The 23,175-nt window shown below is 40.1% G+C and overlaps 2 protein-coding genes across 2 annotated transcripts in view; both read right to left on the bottom strand.

The window, feature by feature from the left end:
- Window positions 1–1,297: 1,297 nt before the first annotated feature.
- foxi2 (forkhead box I2) lies at window positions 1,298–3,162 on the bottom strand. Its single transcript, XM_036517439.1, is given in 3 exon segments — window positions 1,298–1,854; window positions 2,567–2,798; window positions 2,800–3,162. Coding segments are annotated over 3 exon segments (1,152 nt in total).
- An 8,108-nt stretch (window positions 3,163–11,270) lies between these two features.
- The window catches only part of pla2g12a (phospholipase A2, group XIIA), a 30,870-nt gene continuing 18,965 nt past the window's right edge, over window positions 11,271–23,175 (bottom strand). Inside the window, exon 4 of the mRNA XM_036517292.1 lies at window positions 11,271–11,929. Coding sequence (XP_036373185.1) covers window positions 11,811–11,929 — 119 coding nt within the window. The 3' untranslated portion in view covers window positions 11,271–11,810. The remainder of the gene's footprint in view (window positions 11,930–23,175) is intronic.

The raw sequence follows: 23,175 nt of genomic DNA, 5'->3' as shown, positions 1-23,175 counted from the left end.
CAGTAACCATGTAATGACTACAAAACAGGGCAATAATATGCTTATTTTATAGAAACGTTTTTGTTTGTGATGGGTAAAGTGGTAACAGTGGCGCAACTTGTATTATCCTATGCGTTCTGAAACAGCATTTACTGACGTTTTTCAGCAAAAAAAAAAAAAATTCTGATAGTTTTGTTTGAATACGGTGAACACGGGAATATACATTGCATTTGCATTGTTTTTGTGCAGACCTCTATTTTTAATCAAATATTGACAAGTGAATAATTGCATATTTATACTAAACCACGATCTGGCATTTACGCTGGAAACATCTTTCATTCCATGTAGTATTAGGGTTTGTGTCTGAAATGTGTTTCCATCCTTTGAAAGAACATAAAATACTTCCATTTCTCCCATCACTCCAAACAACGAACTCAGATTGTATAGAGTTTGATACTATCCTCAGCGCGTATTTCTCGCGTTAGTGCACAACCATTGCCTGTATCGCAAGAAGGTATAGGTATAACATGACAGAATGTGATTTTGTACTGTTGCATAGATACCTTATATAAAGCTTAGAAATACACATCTACAAAAACGTCTTGCGTATAACTTAATATAAATAGTTGGCTACAGATTTATATGCGTAATTTACAAAAGTACATGATATACATTTTATTTACCCGAATAGAAAAATACATTAAGGTGAACATATGTCTAGACTAAAAAACAAGAAGAAAACGTTTTCAGATGCATCTCATATACATAGTTTGTGAGGGTAAATCCCTCGAAAATTGCGCACGTGTAAAAAGAACAGTTGACTGAAGAAACACAAAATATTTTCTCTAGAGTTAACATGTTTGGTTCGTCCTTGTTTGAGCATCATATGCTGCGGTTATTGCGTATACAGTGTTGCATTCTGACGAGGGCACACGTGACATCTCTTTATCTAGTATCAGCAAAAATCCTGTCAATCTTTGCGCTGGCACCTACAAAAACACTATTAAAAAGGGTCAACATGTCCAGTTGCTCCGCCGCAGGGCTGATCTTGGACATCGGAAGACCATGTGACAGGACACTTGTCTTCCCGTTAAACAGGGTTTAGTGTAAAGAAGCGATTTGGTGCGTAATCTGCGCTGACATTTATGGCCACCCAGATGAATCTCGTTAAGCACAGTTAATTGCAAACTTTGTTCATTCCTGTGAGCGACCACTGTGACCGTGATTGCAGGTTATGGGAAACATTGGTCGAGCAGGGAAAACCACTCTGTTATCGCGCAAGGCTCCAGTCTATATGGGCCTACATATCAACATATTTCTACACCTCAGTCCCCTCTCTGGGGTATATCAAACTGTTTACACTGAAGCTGTTGTAGAAATGTCCGTTAAATTGTCCACTTTGCCCGCTGCTGAACGAGTTGTAGTAGACACTACGGTTGAGGTGTAGGCTGTCCGAAATCTCAGGACCGCCACTGTCCTGAGAGGAATTTGTGTGATACGGGCTGACCCCTGTGATGTTGCGACTTGACAGCTCGTTCATCAGTCCAAGAGACCCCTGCCTACTGGTGGGGCCGGGGCCAGAGCCGACATGCTGCTGAAAAAAGTTATTAAAACATGGTGCAGCCGTTCAGCCCTGAAGGTGATACGCTTTTTTGGTCTTCGCTGCGCTGAGTCCAGCTCTGGTGAGGAAGGCTCCATCAACGGTGGGACTGTCGGAAGACTTAATAGCGGGAGCAGGTCGTCCTTCCTCCACTTTAGCGTTTCCCAGGAATGCCGTTGCTAGAGTCTGACCTGCCGCTTCCTCTTTTCTACGGAAGTTCCCGTTGTCAAACATCTTCTCACAGTTAGGGTCCAAGGTCCAGTAGTTACCCTTTCCTAAAATTTCATAAACAGACAGTAGAGTAAGTACAGATACAGTAATGCGAAATGGTAGATAATTAATGTATCATCCGATGGTCCATTAACCAAAGTAAATAAAACTTATTAAGTCAACACGTTAGGCTACACTTTATGGGTATACCAGAAGTGCATTACAATATGCAGCAACTGTTGGATACATTCGGTCAAACTCAAGAGGGCTTCCTATAATCTTTAGAATAAGCAAGTACTTTTTCGTAAATTACACAACATTGAGTTGGGCAATAGTGGAGTAATTAAAATACTGTGTTGCCCACTTCTAAGTAACGCCTATCTGCAATTTAAGAACAAACTGTTTTGAGGTAATGACTATATTAGACCCATAGGATACATTTTTATTGATGGAGCGATTAAAAGGTAATGTTACAATTCACGAATTACTTCCTCGGACCGTTGTCCCAATAAATACAACGAACAGACCATAGTCTACTTCGAAATAAAAAGTTAATAATGATTTCTAATCTATAAATATACAAACATTTATTTCATAAATGCACAAATATTTAGATTACTTTTTGCAGTGTAAAGTCGTAAGTATACCGTATACATACTGCACTAGAAACCAGTCACTTAAAATGCAATATGCAGAGGACTTTAAAACTGCTTGAAAATGTTCTTCGTGTTAAACCTGTTGCTGCTTCGACTTTTCAAATCCTTGCTGAGTGCTCACCTGGGTCGTCCTCGTCTCGGGGAACCTTCTTGAAGCAGTCGTTCAACGAGAGGTTGTGGCGGATAGAGTTCTGCCAGCCAGCCTTGCTCTTTTTGTAAAAAGGAAAGTTCTCCGCCACGTACTGGTAGATCTGACTGAGAGTCAGTTTCTTTCGTGTGCGTTTTGAATAGCCATGGCGATAAGTGGCAGAGTAGGAGTAAGGTGGACGCACCAGCTTCAGCAACTCTTCTTGAACTCGCTACAGACAGCCAGCCCAAATCTGCACCTGCGAATCCGGATGAATTGGGTAGGAACTGCCGCTGCGACCCGTAAGATGACGGCATGAACGGCGCAGAGTTGTTTCCGTGCAGGTATGATGTTGAAGAATTAACAGTGGGCCCGTTAAGCCACAAGTAGGGGTTTGAAGAGGACGCGTAGTCCCCCAACCCGTAGCCACTTGGCCTCTGTGTGCCATGAAGGCTCTGTTGGTGATACATGCTTGAAATTGTCGCAATAAACGGGACCATGTCCTAGAGTCTCCGGTGCGCTTTGAGATGAGGTTGGTGCGGGCTAACTGCTGGAGACGTGTGATGGGCTTGCGAATCAGTGGAGTTCATACTCCCCAGAGGAAGCCCCACTTTTAGACAACACGGGGACGGTTGTATGGTATTTTCTAACTTTCCCGTACGCAGTTGCTGCGACAAGTGCTAAATCCGATATAGGCTACTAGAATTCGTATTTTATAGCCTACACCCAACGCGCATGACTGCCTGGGGCAAAATATTCATAGTGAGTTTCAGCCAATGAAAACTCATCTTGAGGCATGGGAGGCGTGTTTCTGCTAAGAGCTACCTCCACCGCTAAGAAACAGGCTCCGGGGAAATAAAGTTCATTGATGCCAATGCTGATTTACAGACTCCGCAAAGGGGAGACTGGACGTTTAAGTGGAAAGCAAAGAACAGCCTACTCGATTACGGTGACACACTTTTTGACAAACTAACTCAAGAAATTGATTTATAAATGCACAATGTATGGGCGAAACTGGAGTAAAGCCCCTCTGTGATCCCAGAAATGTCTTTTGTAGGATTATTTTACAAAAACAAATTCATAAAAACATGTGTACGTAACAATGTGCGCGTACGTAAACCAAAATTCGATCACTGGCAGTGATTTATTTTAAATAGCTGCAGCTTTTTAGAAAAAATAATGGATGATTGTTCAATTTTCCCTTTCTGTAGTAAAGTATATACTGTAAGCCATGCACAGTTCCAAACCACATTTAAACACGATGTTCTTAAATTGACATAATAATCTAATCTACGTGTAATTTGTCGATAAACATTTTGGAGAACAGTGTCCTCTGTTTAAATGTGTGATGTTTCTGTGAACGAGTTCATAATGCCACTGTGGTAATGAAGCCGTTTTATAAATGCTGTTATGAACAGAATTGTTTTGTGTGTGCTTTTAAATTAATATTAGGGCCTATATGTAGGGTATTGAGGTCTGTTTTTATTCTGAATTATTAGGAATACAGTCTTATAATATTTGTAGGGGTATTATTAATCACTAAATATTGGCCATTATTGTTGTTGTTGCACGTATGCATTTGAAACGGAATTGCTTTTGGATTTAATATACGCACACATAGGTGAAAGAATAACAAATAGGCAATTAAAAGATTTTTTTTCTTATAGGAGAGCTTGAGCTGTCGTTTAGGAAGTCAGACGATTAAAATATGACTTAAATTGAGATAGTTTGAGCTGGTAATGTGAAAATGATTTTTAAAAAAAACGTTTCAAAATGTAATTTTAAGGATGTGGACACTGGTGCGCAAATAAAATAGTAAATTAAAAATTAAAACCTCAGCCTAATTGTTGCTGGTTTTGTTCAATTACTTGTAATTCTGGTAATAGCTGGTTGTTTTAATTATATTGTATTAATCATTTTGAGATAAAAAGATATTCTTGAGTTTCGTAGGTAGTCATTCTAGAATTCTCAAATCTGTTTGGTTACCTCAGTAAAACACCCGTAGAATGCGCATTTACGCATTTATTTTGAGAGACTTACAACTTAAAAAATGTAAGCTGTTGTAGGCCAGTTTAAATTTTAATAAACAAACAGTCCGTTTTCAGGCTTTCATCTTTTCCAGCAGTAATGACAGTAGAATTCACCTCCTTTCTGCATTATCCAAGCCTCGTTGCTCAACTTGTTGTGGGATCTAACAACTGCATCTGAGGCCCTCGCTGGGGAGACAAGTAGCCTATACCATCACAGAACCTTGGAAACTTGGATTTTAGGATCTTAGAAACATGTTTCCTCATGAAAGGAATTATCAAAACGTTGACCAAGCTTGTTCATCGTTTATTTAAAATGGGAATATAATATCTTTTCATATCAATATATTTCTCTTTCGGCACAAGCACCTCTTAAATTGCTGCTGCTTTGCATACAGTTTTACCAGCCAGTTATTGCTGCCTTACTGCTGTTTTGATGAGGGTGAGCTAAGGTAAATTCACAGGAATTTTATATATCTCGAGCCACCTGTACTGTGACACAAAATAGGTTCAGTTTTTGCTTCCTCACATCGAAAAGAGATTTTCAGTAATAAGCATATTAAAAGTGAACGTGTAAACATGTGAAAGTGAATGAACGAGACATATTGTCATGACGTAAAAATATTAAACCTTTAAAAAGACTATAGATAGTGTGGCGCAGCGGTAAAGCGATGTGGTCTTGTACCCTTGGACAAGATACTAAACCCGAATTGCCTCAATAAATATCCAGCTGTATATAGGCCTATGGATAGCATGCCAAACACGTAAAGCTTTGTAAGTAGATCTGGATAAAGGCGTCTGATAGGCAAACGTTAAGTAAAGCGATTAATTCGAACAATCGTTTAACTTATTTTAAATAACATATCACCCAAAACGAATAAGAGGGGATGATTGGGCTACGAGTTAATGATCGCTGACTTGTGTATCAGGCACTAAGACCTACTTGAACTGGTATAGGAATGGAATATGGTAACTGGTTAAGGAATGCTATTGAGGTTTTCCATGGAAAGCGGAACAGATTTGATATACTGAAGAGCTGGCAAAACTCCGTGTTTAAGGAAAAAAAAATGCACATATCCATTGCAGCGCACAGGGGTAATATTTATATAAACCAACATTTCTTAATTGAGAAAAAATAATCTTTAAGGCTAACATAAATGTCTCATTAACCACACAATACTGTATCTATTTTTTACCTTCCACTCCATGTACATTTGATGATGTAAACCTTTTGTTCTTAACAATATATTCACATTAATACCCCGATATCGCTTTCTGTTCATGACTTCACTATCTTTATAACTTTTTCTTGTCTACAGAGGAACGTAGCCTATTAACGTCAAAATGTAAAAAAGAAAGAATGTATTTCCTATACAACAACTGCCATTATATGAGGAAAAACATCAATAAAAAGATGAAAAGATTTTAAAAGATTAAAAATTTAGCAACTGTATATTTATATTTATATATTTTACTATAGCCTATGCTGATTTCAATACTTAAAATGTAGAATTGAGACATTTTTATCAAGTGCTACATGTGTTCAAAAGACAGAGATAACTGCGCAGGAGCATAGTGATATCAATCGCTCCGAATAAGGACAAAGATAAAATAGGCTACTACATCTGATGATTTGACTTAACCAAGTCTCCCTTGGCGCGGTAAACTGCGCTTGAACGATTTACTAGCAAATCCAGCAGTTCAGCAGGATTTGCAAAATCAGTTTAATCCTCCTTGCCACAGCCAGAGGAGGGGGCTGTTGTGTTAATTTTATTGTGTATGGTCGGTCTTCCAGGTTCTGGACAATTCATTGTTTTGTGAGATTGCCAATATTACGACTGTGGTTCTCAGTGACGCTCAGGTGTCATTTCCGATTATCTCGATGTCTGATCTGACCAATGACAGAGGAGATAAGACCTTTGCACAGGAAGAACCGTCGTCATAATTTTAAACATCATGCTCACACGCCAGATCATATGTAAGCATGTGTCATATCTAACAGCAGTAGATGTCTCAATGGTATGGAATTATATAAGGTGAATGAGTTTGGGGTACAAATATTTCATTTAGAAGTAGCTGTCTATCCCAAATGTATGAGTATAAATTGTGATTTACGAACGTTTTTGACTCTCTACAATGTACTATACCGAGTATAACTAAACAGCGATTTAACGTTAAAAAATATAGTAAATGCTAACTGAAAACCATGAGAAGTTTAATAACGCTAATGAAAACATAACGAACCATGTAAAGTCACACGAGGCCCTACATAGCATGAAAAATAAGTTACATGTGAAAAGGTTTTAAAGTGCGACAACAGGCAACATCAACTAGAGTTCGCAAGTTACCTCAAATGCTTCCAAGCCCCAAAGGTGTAATGCAATATATTACATGGAAAATGGTGAATAACACGTGAAGTGTTGTAGTTCTACAAATAAATGTTAGTAGACTATTGTGGGAGTCATAACAAGATTTACGATATCATGAATATCAGGTTACGTAGGCCCTGTTCATACCTGGTATTAACATGCATCTTGGGTGATCCGATCACAAGTGGACAGCTCTAAATACGTCTGTTCACACATGGCATTAAAATGCGTCCCTACATGTGTCTCAAGTGACCACTTGTGATCAGATCTCACTTCCCCGCTCTATATGCAAATAAACACGTACGTCATTTCTGTTTGCAAATGTAAGTTTAGGCGTCATTTAAAGGTCTGCTTGAACGAATCTTGTTATGACTGTCACTATGAAATAATGCGTGTTGTATCTGTAAATGAAAACCTAGTTGACTATCAAGCTAGATTCCGTTCATCATTGAAATTAAATACCCTTAACTCTGCAGCTCTGCAGCTGATCTTTTGTTAAATTATGTTTATTGTTAGAAAAAGCATAAACACTAGATTAGAACATTTTGAACTTCACCCTCTTTGTATGGCACCTTGCCAGTATGGTTGAATTAAATAGGCTAAGCAAGGTATTATGTTTCCAAAGTTTCTTATGTTATTCACTGCAATGAAAATGTTTCATAATGTAGTTTAATATCAAAGGGTGTTTGCTGGTTTGCTACTGTTGTGAATACATGTATGAATTAGGGCCTACTTTCCTAAAACCGAAGCGCGCTTGTTATGGCAGAAGGGACATTCTAAAACACTTAACGTGAAAGGACTTAATGTTCCAAAACAGCAATCAATGATCACCAAATTTTTGTGGACATCTCTTGTCATAAACACTCCCACATGACAAAAATCAAAAACGAAATCCTATGAGTATGGACGCTTTTTTATAGGAGATAGTGTTTATGACATGTGAGATGTCAGACAAATTTGGTGATCGCTGTTTTGGGATATTAAGCCACGTTAAGCTTTTTCCTTATAATGGGCGTCAATGGAGAGGAAAAGGAAGTGAGATAACGACCATACTTCTAGGATTTCGGTTTTGATTTTTTGACAGGAGGAACTGTTTCTGACAAGAGATGTCGGAGAGAAATTTGGTGATCATTGATCGCAGTTTTGGTAGGTTAAGCCACCTTAAGCGTTTTTGAATGTCTCCTTGATATTCATGATATTGTAAATATTGACTCCCACAACAGTCTAACATTTACTTGTAGAACTACAACACTTTGCGTATTATTCATAATACCATTTTTCATGCAATATTTTGCATTACACCTTTGGGGCTTGGAAACATTTGAGGTAGCTTGCGAGCTCTAGTTGCTGTTGTTGCCTGTTATCGCACTTTAAAACCCTTTGGCACGTAACTTATTTTTCATGCTATGTAGGGCACATGGTTATGTTTTCATTAGCGTTATGTAGCTTCTCATAGTTTTCAGTTAGCATTTGCTATATTTTTTAACGTTAAATAGCGGTTACCTCAAAGCTAAAATTAACTAGAATTTTTCCAATCTCGTGTTCTAATCGAACCAGGTTTATGCGCTAAACAGCTAATCACACTGGTGTGAACACCGTTGGCAAGCTAATAACTAAGTAGGCTACTTCTGCTTAAGCAGAGAACGTCAGTTGAGTAGGCGGTCCTTCAGTGTGGCCCAGGACGCATTTGCCTTAACACTGCTAAAAGAATGTGGCCATATGTGGCCCCTCCGAATGTGGTCTGAGAGATCGGATCTCAATGCGTCCTAAATGTGTCTTGGGTGCGTTCACACCTGTACTTAACGCTGCCCACCTATGATCGGTTCACCCAATTCGCATGTTAATACCAGGTGTGAACAGGGCCGTGCACTCTTAACTCTGAACAGGTCGCTTCTTAGGAAATGCATGCACTTCTTTCTTCGAATACTTTCTTCCACAACAGGCGCGCTTCGGTTTTATAAAAGTAATTCATAAATATGTTAACAATACTAGCAAACCAGCAAACACCCTTTGATATTAAACAACATTATGAAACATTTTCATTGCAGTGTCACTCGAGAGGCATGTGGAGACGCATTCTAATGCCAGGTGTGAACTGACGTCGCCTACTTAGAGCTGTCCACTTGTGATCGGATCACCCAAGACGCATGTTAATGCCAGGTGTGAACACAGCCTAAGAAATAAGTGGATTTTTTGTGAACTCAGAATCATTTATTTGCTGAAATGCCGTAATATGCCATATTTGCGTTTTTAATTCCTCTACCCAAAGAGGCCAAACGTGTCTTAACCGCTCTTCCGATTTCCAATACCTCAGACATGTTGGATTCTTGTATATAACAATGTCTTGATGCAAATGGCACGAGTTACCAGACTTTTCCCAAAATATGGAATATTGCTTCACTAGAAAGATATGAACCTAGGTGAAGTGGCACAATTTTTGGTAGGTTCCCCCAAAGACCGAGGAAAAATTATTTCACACCGTCAAGTGATGTGGATCTGAATTCATTTTTGTGGCGAAACAAGTTGCAGATACGTTTTTGTGTATTTGTTGCATGACTTCAAACACAGTGAGAGCTCCCCTCTTGCTCAGGCGACGTATTTAAGTGGGTCAGCTTGTTCAACAAAATATGGACATTATTTCTTTTAAAAAGGTAAAAACAGTGTTGCTGTGTTTCTCATGACTAGTGAAAAGGGGCGTGGTGAGAATTTACCAGCCTTCCATTTGGGGATGTTCCAGGCACAATCTACAAACTGAAGCTGTGGGGACTGTCTTGCCTCCACTCGCTCCCTTAATTTCTCGCTCTGAGCTTACTTAGATTAATCAGCCTCCCACCTTTCCTCTCTAAATTTCCCTCATCCTTTATTACCTTTCTCTTATGTGTTCGTTTCTGTAAATGATGATTTCACAAATGTAGTTTGTCTTGGGTATTATACTTGAACAGTATTATACAATTTTCATATTGCCAAATTGTCCTTTACAATACCCATTCTAAACCAATAGACTAGTTCATAAATCACATGCACACATCATACCCACTAAACAAATAAATTAACACATAACAGTAATGGTTTCACAAAGCAAAAAATGTTTCATACATCATATGTGTGGTTTTCTTGGGTTTGAACTGCAAATGTTCAATACAAGTGAGGTTTGGAGACTGAAAATGACAAGTAGTGAACATTTATTTTGTGTTCAGTTAACCATTTCTTTATAGCTTTGGATAAATACTTTGGATTATTGTCATCCTGGAGTGTCAATATCTGACCACACTTAAGCCTCTTGGCAGAGGGTACTAAACTTGGTACATATTGGAGTTCATGACCTCCATATATATAATAAGGAGGGTTCCAGGACCAGTAGATGTGAAGCCCCAAACATAATAGACCGTGCAACATGATGTATTTTCACATTACCTCCTTTTATGCTCCAAGGGAACAAGACTTCAGAAGCCTCTGCATTATTCCAGAAGCTTGCATTGAACTTCCAAAAAGCAAGTGTCTTTTTGGTCAAACATTTAAATATTGCTTCAAACACTTAAAGATTTGAATAAATATGATCATCATGTTTTATTAAATTTATAATGAATAATACGAACAATTTGATTCAGCTCTGCACAATGATCAAGATTACCTTGTAATTTTTTTTGAAAATGTTTAGATGAAAAAATGATCCTATTTGCTTAGCTGTGGGTATGTATAAAAATATATATGGTGATATGGCGCTTTTGTATGCCAAAGATGTTATTTGTTGAAGTACCAATACTTTGAGGGGCAGACTATTTTTGCAAATGTGTATGTGCTGACTTACGGACATGTAACTTGGCACTTGTGTACATTGAAGGAGTTTTTGTTTCTAATGACAGGATGTGAGGTATGGCATAGGAAGTCCCTCCTCTCTGCCACTCAGCATCTCTGCATGGCACGGCATCCTCACTGCTCACACACACTTACTGGTTTCCTTCTTTATGCCCAGGTTAAGAGTGCACAGTCCACATTCACTACAATGGCCTGATAGGTGAAGAGCAATCAGAATCTCCAGTTTTATTTTTTAGCTGCGTGCCACATGGCTGAAATTATTCCAATGTTGGCAGTGTATTGATGAAGTAAGATTGATACACAAAAGCAATCAAATTTGAATTTTAACACTTGACCACTGTGTTTTCATAATATTTGAAAAATATATGCAGTATGAGCGAGACTTGATTTTACACTTAATTTTATTTATTGTTATTAGGTGCTTTTTCTGAGGTTTGATTTGGTTTCATTTGCACATATACACATTCATACAACTGACTAGACAGCAGTACAGTTCAACAGCATAAATCAACATCAGTAATCAAAACCAGAGAAAAAACACAGACACTCATTTTTCATATCTGGTCAGCTTTTCACACAAAACACACAATGCACAATATTGTAAAGATGAAAACAAATAATATAACACAGAACATTTAATGTGGCTTAATTACACTTAGTTAATTAAACAAACATACTCAATTATGAAAACAGTTTCAGCCAAGATACTGTTGTTTCCGGCAATATTTACAGTGTACAATATGTGTACAGTGTACAGTGCACTTAAATCCCTTTAAATCAGTTATAGCAAGGCACATTATTTGAAAGGTTGACACATTGTATATTTCATTAACCCTAATTAGATCTGATCTTAGACTAGGTCAGCTCACCTTGGATTGCAGTCAGCTAGAAAAAAAACTTGAGAGGGGATAAATCTAAAAGCAGCACTTGAAAACAACAGTAGAAATAAACTCTAAAAATCACTGGAAGGAGGGTGCTCTACAGGATCTGCTCCAGGGGTGGCCGTGAAAATGCGGCCGCACGGTATCACAGTTCCAGCTTCTCCTGGTACCTGCACATGCAGGAGGCCCTCTGGCTGTCCAGATATGGTTTACAGCCCAGGTGCATGACAGCATCAAACAGCAGGCTCACAGCTGACTCACAGGCTGAAAGACAAGCGGGAAAAACAGTGTGAGGCTGAGTGCGATGCAAATGGGAGAAAAGGAGCAGGAGACTGTGGAAAATGCCAATTCATTACAATACATTACATTATTGGCATTTAACAGATGTTCTCAACCACAGCAGCTTACATACGTTGTACTTCTATTATCCATTTATACAGCCGGTTATGTACTGAGGCAATTCCGTTAAGTACCTTACTCAAGGTTACATCACCAGTGCCCCAGTAGGGAATCAAACCAGCAACCTGTTGTTTACAAGCCCAAGCCCTGCTCCTTACTACTATGTTATACTGCCGAACGCGATTCCTATTCCCACCAACCCCGGTTCCTTAACACATGCCGCTATTCTAAGAGGCGCCGAATGTAACAGACCTTTTTTCGTAGACAGAATGCCTTCTGTGCTACGAAGTGCATAAATTCATTACAAAACCATGTAACACCGTCCACGAAAAACACAAACATGTTAGCACTGTGTCCATGAAATATTGAAGAGAGCACATACTTTCGTGCACAGAAAACAAAATGGTTGAGTCCTGTTGTGCACTCTTCATTTTGTGGACAAAAGGCTGAATGCACTTCGCACTATGTGGATGAAAGAAACTCATTTTGTAGACAAAAGTAATTCTGTCCACATAATAGATGTCCTAGGCCAGCATTTATGCTATTGTGGCACGAAATGCAGAATGTGCTATACTATCATCATTCCGTGCCATCGAATGTTCATTTTGTCTACTTAACTGTTTTGCTATATTACTTTAAGTATGATGTGCACAAAAGAGATTTAGCACAATATATTCCATGACTCCGCAGTTACTGAAGGCATTCCATCCACGAAAGCAAATGCTGCTTGAACTTTCGTAGACATCCGTAGACATGTTACATGGTTTCATAATGAATTTATGCGTTTCATAGCACAGAAGGCATTCTGTCTACGAAAATATGTCTGTTACACTTGGCGCCCTGTACTACTTAGGCCTTACCAACCCACATTTCAGTTCAGTGAGAATAGGCCACAATGTGTGAATGCTGCAGTTTCACCCATGGGAATCTGATGTATTCAGACCTGGTCTGCAACACTGCCTTTATGCTCTTTTTGTATTCAAAGTAATAATTTGCATTAAGCCTAAATACTTCAGGAAAGCAGGCTAATGAAGTGCAGCAATGCTGAACTATTCAACTACCTTTTGGCTCTTTAATCATTGAGAAGCAAAACTGTACTCACAAGCATCAAAAACTGAAACTGCTCAGAACTCCAACATTAATTTCTTCAATATATACAGGACTCTGGTGCCATGAATAAATATATTGACACTGGAAGTGGAAAATATTTGGCCCACTAGCACCCTTAAATGTAACAACACTGTTATGTTTGGGAGACGTCTACCTGCTACTCTTGCCCCCTAGTGTTGGAACACACAACAAGTCAGAACAGCCAAGTCACTGTCTGTCTTCCACCACAGAGTAAAAACTCATCTGTTCACACTGCACCCTGGTTCAAATAACCCCACAATCTGATCATTCACACTATACCCTAAAATGTAGCTGCTAAACAGAAGCACTGTGTCCTCAGACTCCCTATTGCACCTACTATGGAATGGTGTATGTTGTGTAATGAGTCCTACTATTGGTTGCAACACTGATGATTTGGTATCGTTTTTTTGTATGTCGCTGTGGATGAGACCGTCTCCTAAATGACAAAATGAATGTAGCCAGTTAGAGCAGCGTGTTCAAACCCACAACTGAAGCAAGCCCCAGGGAAGCAGGCAAAACATTAAAGACATTAATGATCTGTAGTGGAAGCTTTGAATAATGACCACACAAGTGTTTTCTCCCAAACACATTTACTGACTGACTACATGGTACATAAAATAAAATGAATCAAATAAGCAACACTTATTGTCAAGACCGCGAGAAAACATAAAACTTTGGATAGGTCACTTCCTCTCAACTTGGTGGAAAGGCTCTATCCTGGTTCACGTCTTATCTTTCAGAGTGACATCACTTTGTCTTCATTAACAGTAAGTCTTCCAAACACTTCAGAGTAAGACATGGAATACCACAAGGATCCGTGCTTGGACCTTTGCTGTTTTCGTTATACGTGGTCCCTCTTGGAAATATCATTCGTAAACATGGCATTAATTTCCACTGCTATGCAGATGATACCCAGTTATAGACAAACCTGATGTCTCCTTGGAAATATCAATCATGGAAGCCTGCCTCAAAGACATAAAGACATGGATGGCCCATAATTTCCTCCTTCTAAATTTGGACAAAACAGAAATATTGGTTATCAGCCCAAAGTCTATCAGGAGCAAACTCATTAAATTTTCAAACTTACATTAAATTTTGATGGTGTCTCACTGGCCTCAAGTGCAACCTTCAAAGACCTTGGTGTCACAATTGATCCTGAGCTCTCTTTTGACATACATAAAAAACACCTCCAGGACTGCTTTCTTTCATTTGAGGAATATTGCCAAAATCAGGAAAATTCTATCTATACACGATGCTGAAAAGCTAATCCACGCTTTTGTTACATCCAGATTGGACTACTGTAATGCCCTCTTGTCAGGATGTGCATATGCCTCCCTAAAGCCCCCTCATCTGGTTCAAAATGCAGCTGCTTGTATTCTAACCAGAACAAAGCGCTTTGAGCGCACCATCCCAGTATTAGCCTCTCTCCATTGGCTACCTATCAAATACCGCACTGATTTCAAAATACTTCTCCTTACATTTAAAGGTTTAAATGGGCTTGCCCCTTCCTACCTTAAGGACCTTCTTTGTCAATATCCTCCAAAACAAACTCTACGTTCCCAAAGCGCGGGACTTCTCATTGTTCCAAGAGTGGGTAAAAGTACTATAGGTGGTAGAGCCTTTTCGTACCAAGCCCCTCTTTTGTGGAACAATTTACCCACAGATGTTCAGGGAGCAGACTCTCTCTCCACCTTTAAGTCTAGGCTAAAAACGTATCTTTATTTCAAATCCTTTAGTTGAGGGACACGGCACGGTGCTGACACTGATCGTACAGTCTCTGGTGGACTAAGTGGTCATTGCTGTCATTACATTGCTGTCATACATTAACATCCACTAATTACTGTTTTCTATTTGTTTCCTATCCCTGCTCCAGGCTCCTGCCTGGAGCTGTAGCCCAAGCATCACATCTCGATTTCCAGTCCTGCTACCTCACTGCCCTGCCCATCAAGCCAACTGCGTGCCAAGAACCAGACATTCTAGGATAGATTTTATAATTACTCTTGTTAATTACTGCTGTCTATCAAACTCAAATGTCTTAAAGTACATTGTACAACTTTATGTTTCTCTCTAATTCTATCTGCAGTGCTGGCCAGAAGCAGATGGGCTCGCCCTCTGAGCCGGGTTCTGATCAAGGTTTCTTCCTGTTAATTAGGGAGTTTTTCCTTGTCACTGTTGCCTTTGGCTTGCTCTCAGGGGGTTTCAGGCCTGGGAACAATATAAAGCTACTTTGTGACAACTTGTAAAAAGCGCTTTGCAAATAAAATTGAATTGAATTGAAATGAATTTCAAAATAAGAGTGTCTAAAAATGCAAATCAACCTAAATGCATTCCCTGTTAACCCTGTCAGCATTTTTTACATTGTTCCAATAACTATTAAATTTCTTGTATGAACATCTCTAAATACTGTAAATATCAATTTTTTAACATGTCTTTAACAACCATTTTTAAACTTATGAACTGTCTTTAACTAGTCATAACATCCTCCCGCCCGATGAACTGTTGTTCATCACTATAAGGTCCATCAACTTATACAATTTCCAGTGGATATATTAACGGCACAGGCCTTTTTAACACACTGCCTGTTGAAGTACGAACAATACAGGAACAAATTAGTCCATCTTTGCCTGGACACAGTTCTGTTATCATGCCCATTTTCCAGGTTTGCCTGGACATATTGTCCTCCCCAATCAGCATGACATCTCCCACCTTAAGGACAGTGGGTGTAGGTGTGTCACACTTGTGAGCTGATTTCAAATCCATTAAATAGTCCTTTCGCCAGCGGGTCCAAAACCTGGTCAAAAGTCTCTGCTGGTATCTCCATCTCTGGGCCATGTCCTCTCTGCTCAGACTGGCTGCCTGAGACTGGGAAAACATAATCTTTGGTGGCAGAGAAGTCAGTCTTTTCCCAACCAGAAAATGAGCAGGCGTTAGTGGCTGGGGCTCACTTGCATTGTTGTGCACATATGACAGAGGCCTAGACCTCAGCACAGCCTCTACCTCTGCAAGCATAGCTGTTAACTCCTCAAAGTTCAACGAGGCCCTACCTAGGACTCTTTTCAAACATTTCTTCACTGACCTCACAAGTCACTTCCAGAAGCCACCCCACCAAGCTGTTCGCTCGGCAATAAACTTCCAGGTAATGCCCTTGTCAGTGAAAAACTCTGTGAGCTCTGATGCTCTGAATGCTTTCCACAGTTCTTTCAGATCCTGGTTTGCTCTCTTAAATGTCTTTGCATTGTCAGAGTAAATAACCTTACACAGTCCTCATCTGGCAATAAACCTCTTTAAGGCTAAAAGAAAATTCTCTGTAGTCTGGTCTGAGACAAGTTCTAAATGCACTGACCTAGTGACAGCAGAAGTGAAAAGTGCAATGTATGCCTTCTTTAACTGACCATTAGACTTTAACATACAATGGTCTACTCCAGCGACTTCAAAGGGTAGGGACTCAGTAACTCTGTCCCTGGGAAGTGGAGCTGTAACTTGCTGAGCTGGTTTCACCTTTAGTTTCTTACAGATGTAACAATGGACTATAATCTGCTTGACCAGCTGTCTGTCCTTTAAAATCCATCCCTCACTTGCACTAGAGTATCCCTCACCCCAGCATGCATTACTCTCTCATGATACTGCTGGACTAGTAACTCTGAGTATCTGTGTTTTGTGGGTAGCACCCATGGGTGTTGCTTTCTGAAACTGAAGTCAGACTGCTGTAGCCTTCCACCTACACTAATAAGGCTGTTCTCATCTTGATATGGTTTCAGATCTTTAATTTTTAAATTGCTTTTAATGTCTTGTGCCGATTTCAGCTGACCAATTTCTTAGTTGAAACCGTGCTCTTGTGTCACCTTTATCCAATATACTTCTGCTGAAGCGAGCTCCTCTGCAGTGAGCTCCCCTGTCATCCCTTGACTTGAGCGGGTATTAGCTATGAACCGCTTTACCCATGCAGTTATTCTCAGCACTGTTTTTAATCTACTGTACTTGTCTAGGTCCAACAGTGGCTCAACTTGTTTAGTGCTAGTAAACTCAGCCCTAAGCTTGGTGTTTACCTCATCTGTTATACAGTCCTCACCAATCCCTTGTGCTTCATCAGCTGACAACAGTGAAGTAGGTCTCTGTACGAGGTCACTTTGGCCTCTGGTGGGTAAATCAGCAGGATTGGCCTTGCCACTGCAGTGGGACCATGACTCTGGGTTTGTTCGATTTTGTATTTCAGTCACTCGGTTTGCCACAAATGGCTTCCATTTCTGTTTTGCGCTGCATATCCAGTGAAGAGCAATCATGCAATCTGTCCACATTTTGAGCTGATTCCTTTCCGTGTTCAGTGGCTTGAAAAGATTATTCCCTAACCTTGTTCCAATCAAAGCCCCCATCAACTCCAGGTGTGGTAAAGTCATCTTCCTTAGTAGGGTCACCTTTGACTTGGATGCAATAAAACTTGTCACAGTCTCTCCGTCCCGGTTCTATCCTTGCAGACAGGCAACAGCACTATATGCCTTATCGCTAGCATCAGAATATATGCAGTTTGTTTACCTGTGAGTTTTGCTGGATCTCAATTTGGTACTACCTTGGAATAGCCAGCAGGTGGAGCTTTGGCAGCTCTGAACACCACCGATTACATTTTTTATTCAAGTCTGGGGGTAACTGCTTGTCCCAACCCATTCCCCTCTCCCACAGTTCTTGAAACAGACACTTCACTCTCATGGTATATGGAGTAAGGAACTCAATGGGGTCAAAGATGCGAGCTGATGTCTGTAGCACACTTCTCTTTGTGTTTTCCTTGCCTCTCAAGGCAACCAATAGTGCCTTTAAATCAAACACAGAGTCATCCACTTCTGCTCTCCAAACTAACCCTAACACCTTGAGTACACTTGCATAAGTGTCCATTTTTGTTGTGCACTCCATTTCACTTTCTGCCCACTTGGCTCTCAGGGCATTTGCAGAGGTTCATCCTGGGAATCTCTTTTGCTGTTGTGGTCACCAAACAGGCCTCCTCCACATAACATGAGCTTGCAATAAAATCATCAACATAGAGTGACTCTCTCAGTGCCTCCACAGTCTTGGGCTGCTCTGTTTTGTTCTACGTGATGTGCTTCCTGATAGTTGCAGCCAATAGGAGCGGGCTTGGTGAAACTCCAAATACCACTTTACTCAATCTCATGATGCATAGCTCCTCTTCACCATCTTCAGCAAGAGGCCCATGTAGCCACAGGAACCTAACAGCATCTTTGTCCCTATCTGCTAGAGCTATCTGCAAAAAAGCCTTAGTAATGTCTGCTGTGAAGGCTATCTGGTGTAGTCTGAATTTGATTAACACATCTAACAAATTAGGGTTCAGGTTTGGCCCAGTTAGTAGACAGTCATTGAGGGATGGGCAACCCTCCACATGTGATGATGTATCAAACACCACTCTCAGTTTGGTTGGTACCTCATCCTCTCAAAGGACGGCATGATGCGGTAGATAATACTTCACAGCCTCTGCTTGCCCTTTTGCTGGGCTGTTCTCTGGGACATCCTCGCAGATGCCTTGCTGCAGATAATCCTGTATGACATCATTGTATCTTGTGTATAATGTTGCATCAGTTTTTAGCCTTCTCTTTAGGCTTTCAAACCTTTTCTTAGCAACTCTGAAGTTGTCTGAAAGATCTGGTTTGTCAGGTTGCCACAGTAACTCAACCTGATAGCATCCATCCTTGAGTTTTACAGTCTGTTCAAAGCTTTGGAGAGCCTCTGTGTCCTCTGGGCTTTGGGTTTTCTCATTAACAATGCCTAGTCACTCTACCTCCCAGAAAGCATGCAGCTGTTTTGAGATCTGTATGTCCTCCTCTAAACTAATGTGCATGCAAGCTGTCTTGGTCACACTAGATGAGGATACTGGTCCTTGCAGTACCCATCCAAATCTACTTTCAGTGGCAACAAGAGATTCTGTAATCCTCTCAATCTTACCAGACACTACTTGCCAGTAAAAGTCTGCTCCTATTAACACAATTATCTGGATCATCAGCACTTTCTAATGGGAAATCAGCAAGCTGCAGACCTCTCTTACACCCTTCTTAAATGGATTCACCAGGGACCTTTATAACAGCAGTGCAGGCTTGAGGGGTTTCGACTCCTTCAGTTTTAATCCTTTGCTGCATATTCCACACATTCTCCAGCAATACCCTCACAACATTGTGTTTTGTTGTCAGAGGAGCAGCAGATCCAAAGGTATGGAGGTGCAGTGTCTCTTGTTTTACTAATGGCAGTTTAAGTGCCTTCACTACACTCTCCTGAATAAAACTTTGCTGGCTGCCCCCATCCAGTGGACATCGCACAACTCTCCTGCTGGGCCCTCTGTCCATGCCTTGACTGTCTGACTGTCTGAAGCAGTATGGTGTTATTGAAGCCATCAGACTTCAATTTCACTGCACCAGACACAGAGGACACCACAGCATCTGTAGCACCACTGTTAGCGTCTAGCTGCGCTTGGATTTGATCACAAACAGACTGGTGATGTCTACGATTACACAAGGTGCATGAGACACCTTTAACCTTGCAGAATTTTGCTATGTGCTTTGAGCCTAGGCACACAAAGCATCTTCCCAGTTTTCTCAATTTCTCCTTGCGGGCAGTCAATGAGTTGTCTGACAATGTTCTGGTTTATGGTTGGGACTGACGCCATACACACAGGTCTGAGGAGCATTACCAGCTGTGTGCAATGCAGCTGCTGAAGGCATACTCCATTTTTTGGATTTATGCTCACTGAAGGATGCTGGCCTTATGAATGTTCTATTGTCCCTTTGTGTGTTACCTGGACTTGTCAGTTGAAGTGCTTTCTCCCTGCTCTGAACTTCTTTTTTCAGATATCAAATGAGCTCAAGCACTTTCCATTCACCATCAGAGTATAACTTGATGCGTGTGTAGGCTAATGCAAGGTCATCCGGTATCAGCTGTAACAGTACTAGGCATAGCAGGCAGCCATATGTGTCACTGTGCATACCTAAGGATTCTAGACCGCGAATCTGTATTTCACATTCATCATAAAGTTGCCTGAGTGCTGCAAAATCTGATGATCTTTTCACAGGAGTCAGGTTTAATAATTTGGACATGTGTGCACTGACCACAATATCCTTTCTTCCATCCCAGTCCTGAAGCAACTTTACTGCTGCATCATAGTTGCCATCGGTCATAGTCCTGCTACAGCTCTTGCTGCTGCCACAGTTAAATAGGACTTCAGGTAACAGAATTTGTCCCTTTTACACAGTTTATCATTATTATGAATGGCTGTGTAATATTGGCTCCAGAATTTCTGCCAAACTTCTCTATCTCTAACTTAGACAGCTTAACAGTCTACATATTTAGCGATATTTCTGAAACTGCACTTGCATTGCTCACCCGCACACTCTCAGACTCCTGAGCCTTCTGAATGTGTCTGCTTGCACGAGCCTTCCACACAATAATACGTTCTTGATACTCCAGCACACCTTCAATTTCTGCCTCTAATTCTTTCATTGCAGTTTTGTCTTCAATGCCTTTGTCCAAGTCTATTAAACCTTTTTTCATCGACAGCATTTTGCGCAGTTTATCACAGTCTGGGTTGTCTTTACTAACCTCCTCCTCAATGCGAGTCAGCAGCTTTGTTGTTGCTGCGCGGATTACCCCGCGTTTTCGTTTCACCTGTTCCTCAACCAGAGCTCGGCCATTTCTGCTAGTTCAGTTAGCTTCCAATTTCGTTAAAAAGTTCAAGTTCAAATCTCAAACCTCAAACCGGGAGGGTTTCGGCACGAAAATGATTTGTAGTGGAAGCTTCGAATAATGACCACACGAGTGTCTCTCCCAAACACATTTACTGACTGACTACATGGTACATAAAATAAAATGAATCAAATAAGCAGACATGTGCATTCGCCATTGCAAGCCTTGAACACACATATTGTCAAGACTGCGAGAAAACATAAAACTCTGGACAGGTCACTTCCTCCCAACTTCAAAATAAGACTTTATAAATGCAAATCAACCTAAATGTCAGCATTTTTTACGTTGTTACAGAAACTATTACATTTCTTGTATAAACGTCTGTAAATATTATAAATATCATATTTTTTTACATGTCTTTATCAACCATTTTTAACAGGGCCAGCCCAAGCCTTTATGGGGCCCTAAGCAGACTTTGATTTGGTGCCCCCCACCACCTCAGCGCCGCCAATATTATTGACTATTGTCAATGCTTGATCATTTGCATGGACTGTAACCTAACGTTAGTCTGACTTACTGTGCTTGCATGATGGGCCGTAGCCAGGGCAACATTTAACCAAAGTCCAGAAGCATAAGTAGAGCAGGTTTATTTTACAGCTGTACATTTGTCCTTTTTTAACTTTTTTCCCAGGAAAATTTGTGATTCTAATAAGATATTGTGTACCAAAAATGTAGGCTAAACAAACATCCCTTCCTTCTTACCACCAACTCACTTTTAAGGCATTTTGAATGATTCCTGTAAAATCAGTAGTCTAGCCCCTTTTTGTGAGCAAAGACGTTTATCTTATGCCAGTCTTAGCTAGCTTAACCTTGAGTACTGTAAATTAGTTGATATAGCAACATATAGTAACTCTGTTGGACCACATTGCACAGGTAACGTTAAAAGCTGTTGAAAAGGGTTGCCAACTTCCTGAAATCAAAATAAGGAGGGGGCGTTGGTGGTGTTGGACTGAGGAGTTTCGACTACTGTGGACCAAATATAATGGGTCTTACACCTGCATTACCCTTCAGTAGTAGACTTACTGTATCTAAAGATATAACATAAAAATGGCAACATACTTGGTTGTGAGAAGTCCTATCCATACCATACGTAATCACATCAAGGAAACTGCAATGGCTTCGCTCATTTACCAGACATGTATCTATAGGCCCATGTATTAAGACAAGCAAACACACAAACCTGAATTTGATCAGTTTTGTATTTTCGAGCGATAGGAATACGTGCGTAACAGATTATCATTCAAGAATTTTATGTGGGCTGTGCAAAACAACAGTTTAACATATATTATTTTCTCATTCTTTAGAATAAAACAGAACTGTATTTTAAGAAAAACAATATATATAAAAACTACATTTGGTGGACTCTGATAAGCTTCTTGTCTTTTGCAATGCAATATGCAATTGCATTTGTGATGTCTTTTTGTCTTTGTCTGGTGCTTGTCAAGGGTCCACTAACAACAATCATTTGGGACTGTAATTTCTTACTTTCTGCATGTTCTAACGGGTGATAATGTTTCAAATGATGAAACAGGTTTGTGGTGTTGCCTGTCTTTGATGGCACATATCTTTGGCACAGTTTGCAGTGCACGCTGCTCTGTTTTTTGTCGGATAAATAGCCAAAATATCTCCAAACTATTGAAGCTGAGTGACCTTTCTTGTAGACGATATCTTCGTCCTTCAAGCTGGTTATGGGCACTGCTTTCAGTCATTTTGCTTATTTCGCATATTCCGCTCCAACTACAAGGCTGTCAGCCACTGTGTCTGTAAACAATACCAACTGCTGGCCTGAATTTAAACCTCTCACCGTGAAACCTAACTGTGCAATGCATACCTCTCTTCCTGTGACATGATTGTCAGTTCGTGATTCATTTCTGTGCATGCTATCTATCAAAGCATGGAAAGTAATTATATCGAACATTTATCAAAAATTTGTTATATTCCTATCAGGGAAGATTATATCATGATAATTATTGTTATCGTTTTATCGCCCAGCCCTACTTTTGAATAAAACAGACCTGGTATTGTGAAAGAATTTCAATCATTAGCGCTGTCAGATGTATTGTAGCAACGCTGACAGCACTTCTCATTGCTCATGATTCACAACCAATGAGAAGCGCATTCTCTGTTTGGGTAGTGGAACATAACATGACAGACAGGCTGAGGGAGAGCAGCAGGGTTCCTTCTATCTCATACAAATCTCCCTGTCTTAATAGTCTAACCTGTAATATTTCTCTCCCATAGATTTGCAC

The sequence above is a fragment of the Megalops cyprinoides genome, chromosome 22 (assembly GCF_013368585.1).
Source record: "Megalops cyprinoides isolate fMegCyp1 chromosome 22, fMegCyp1.pri, whole genome shotgun sequence".
NCBI classification, from domain to species: Eukaryota; Metazoa; Chordata; class Actinopteri; order Elopiformes; family Megalopidae; genus Megalops; species Megalops cyprinoides.
The sequence above is the reverse complement of the archived record's forward strand: the minus strand, read 5'-3'. Positions and strand labels throughout refer to the sequence as shown.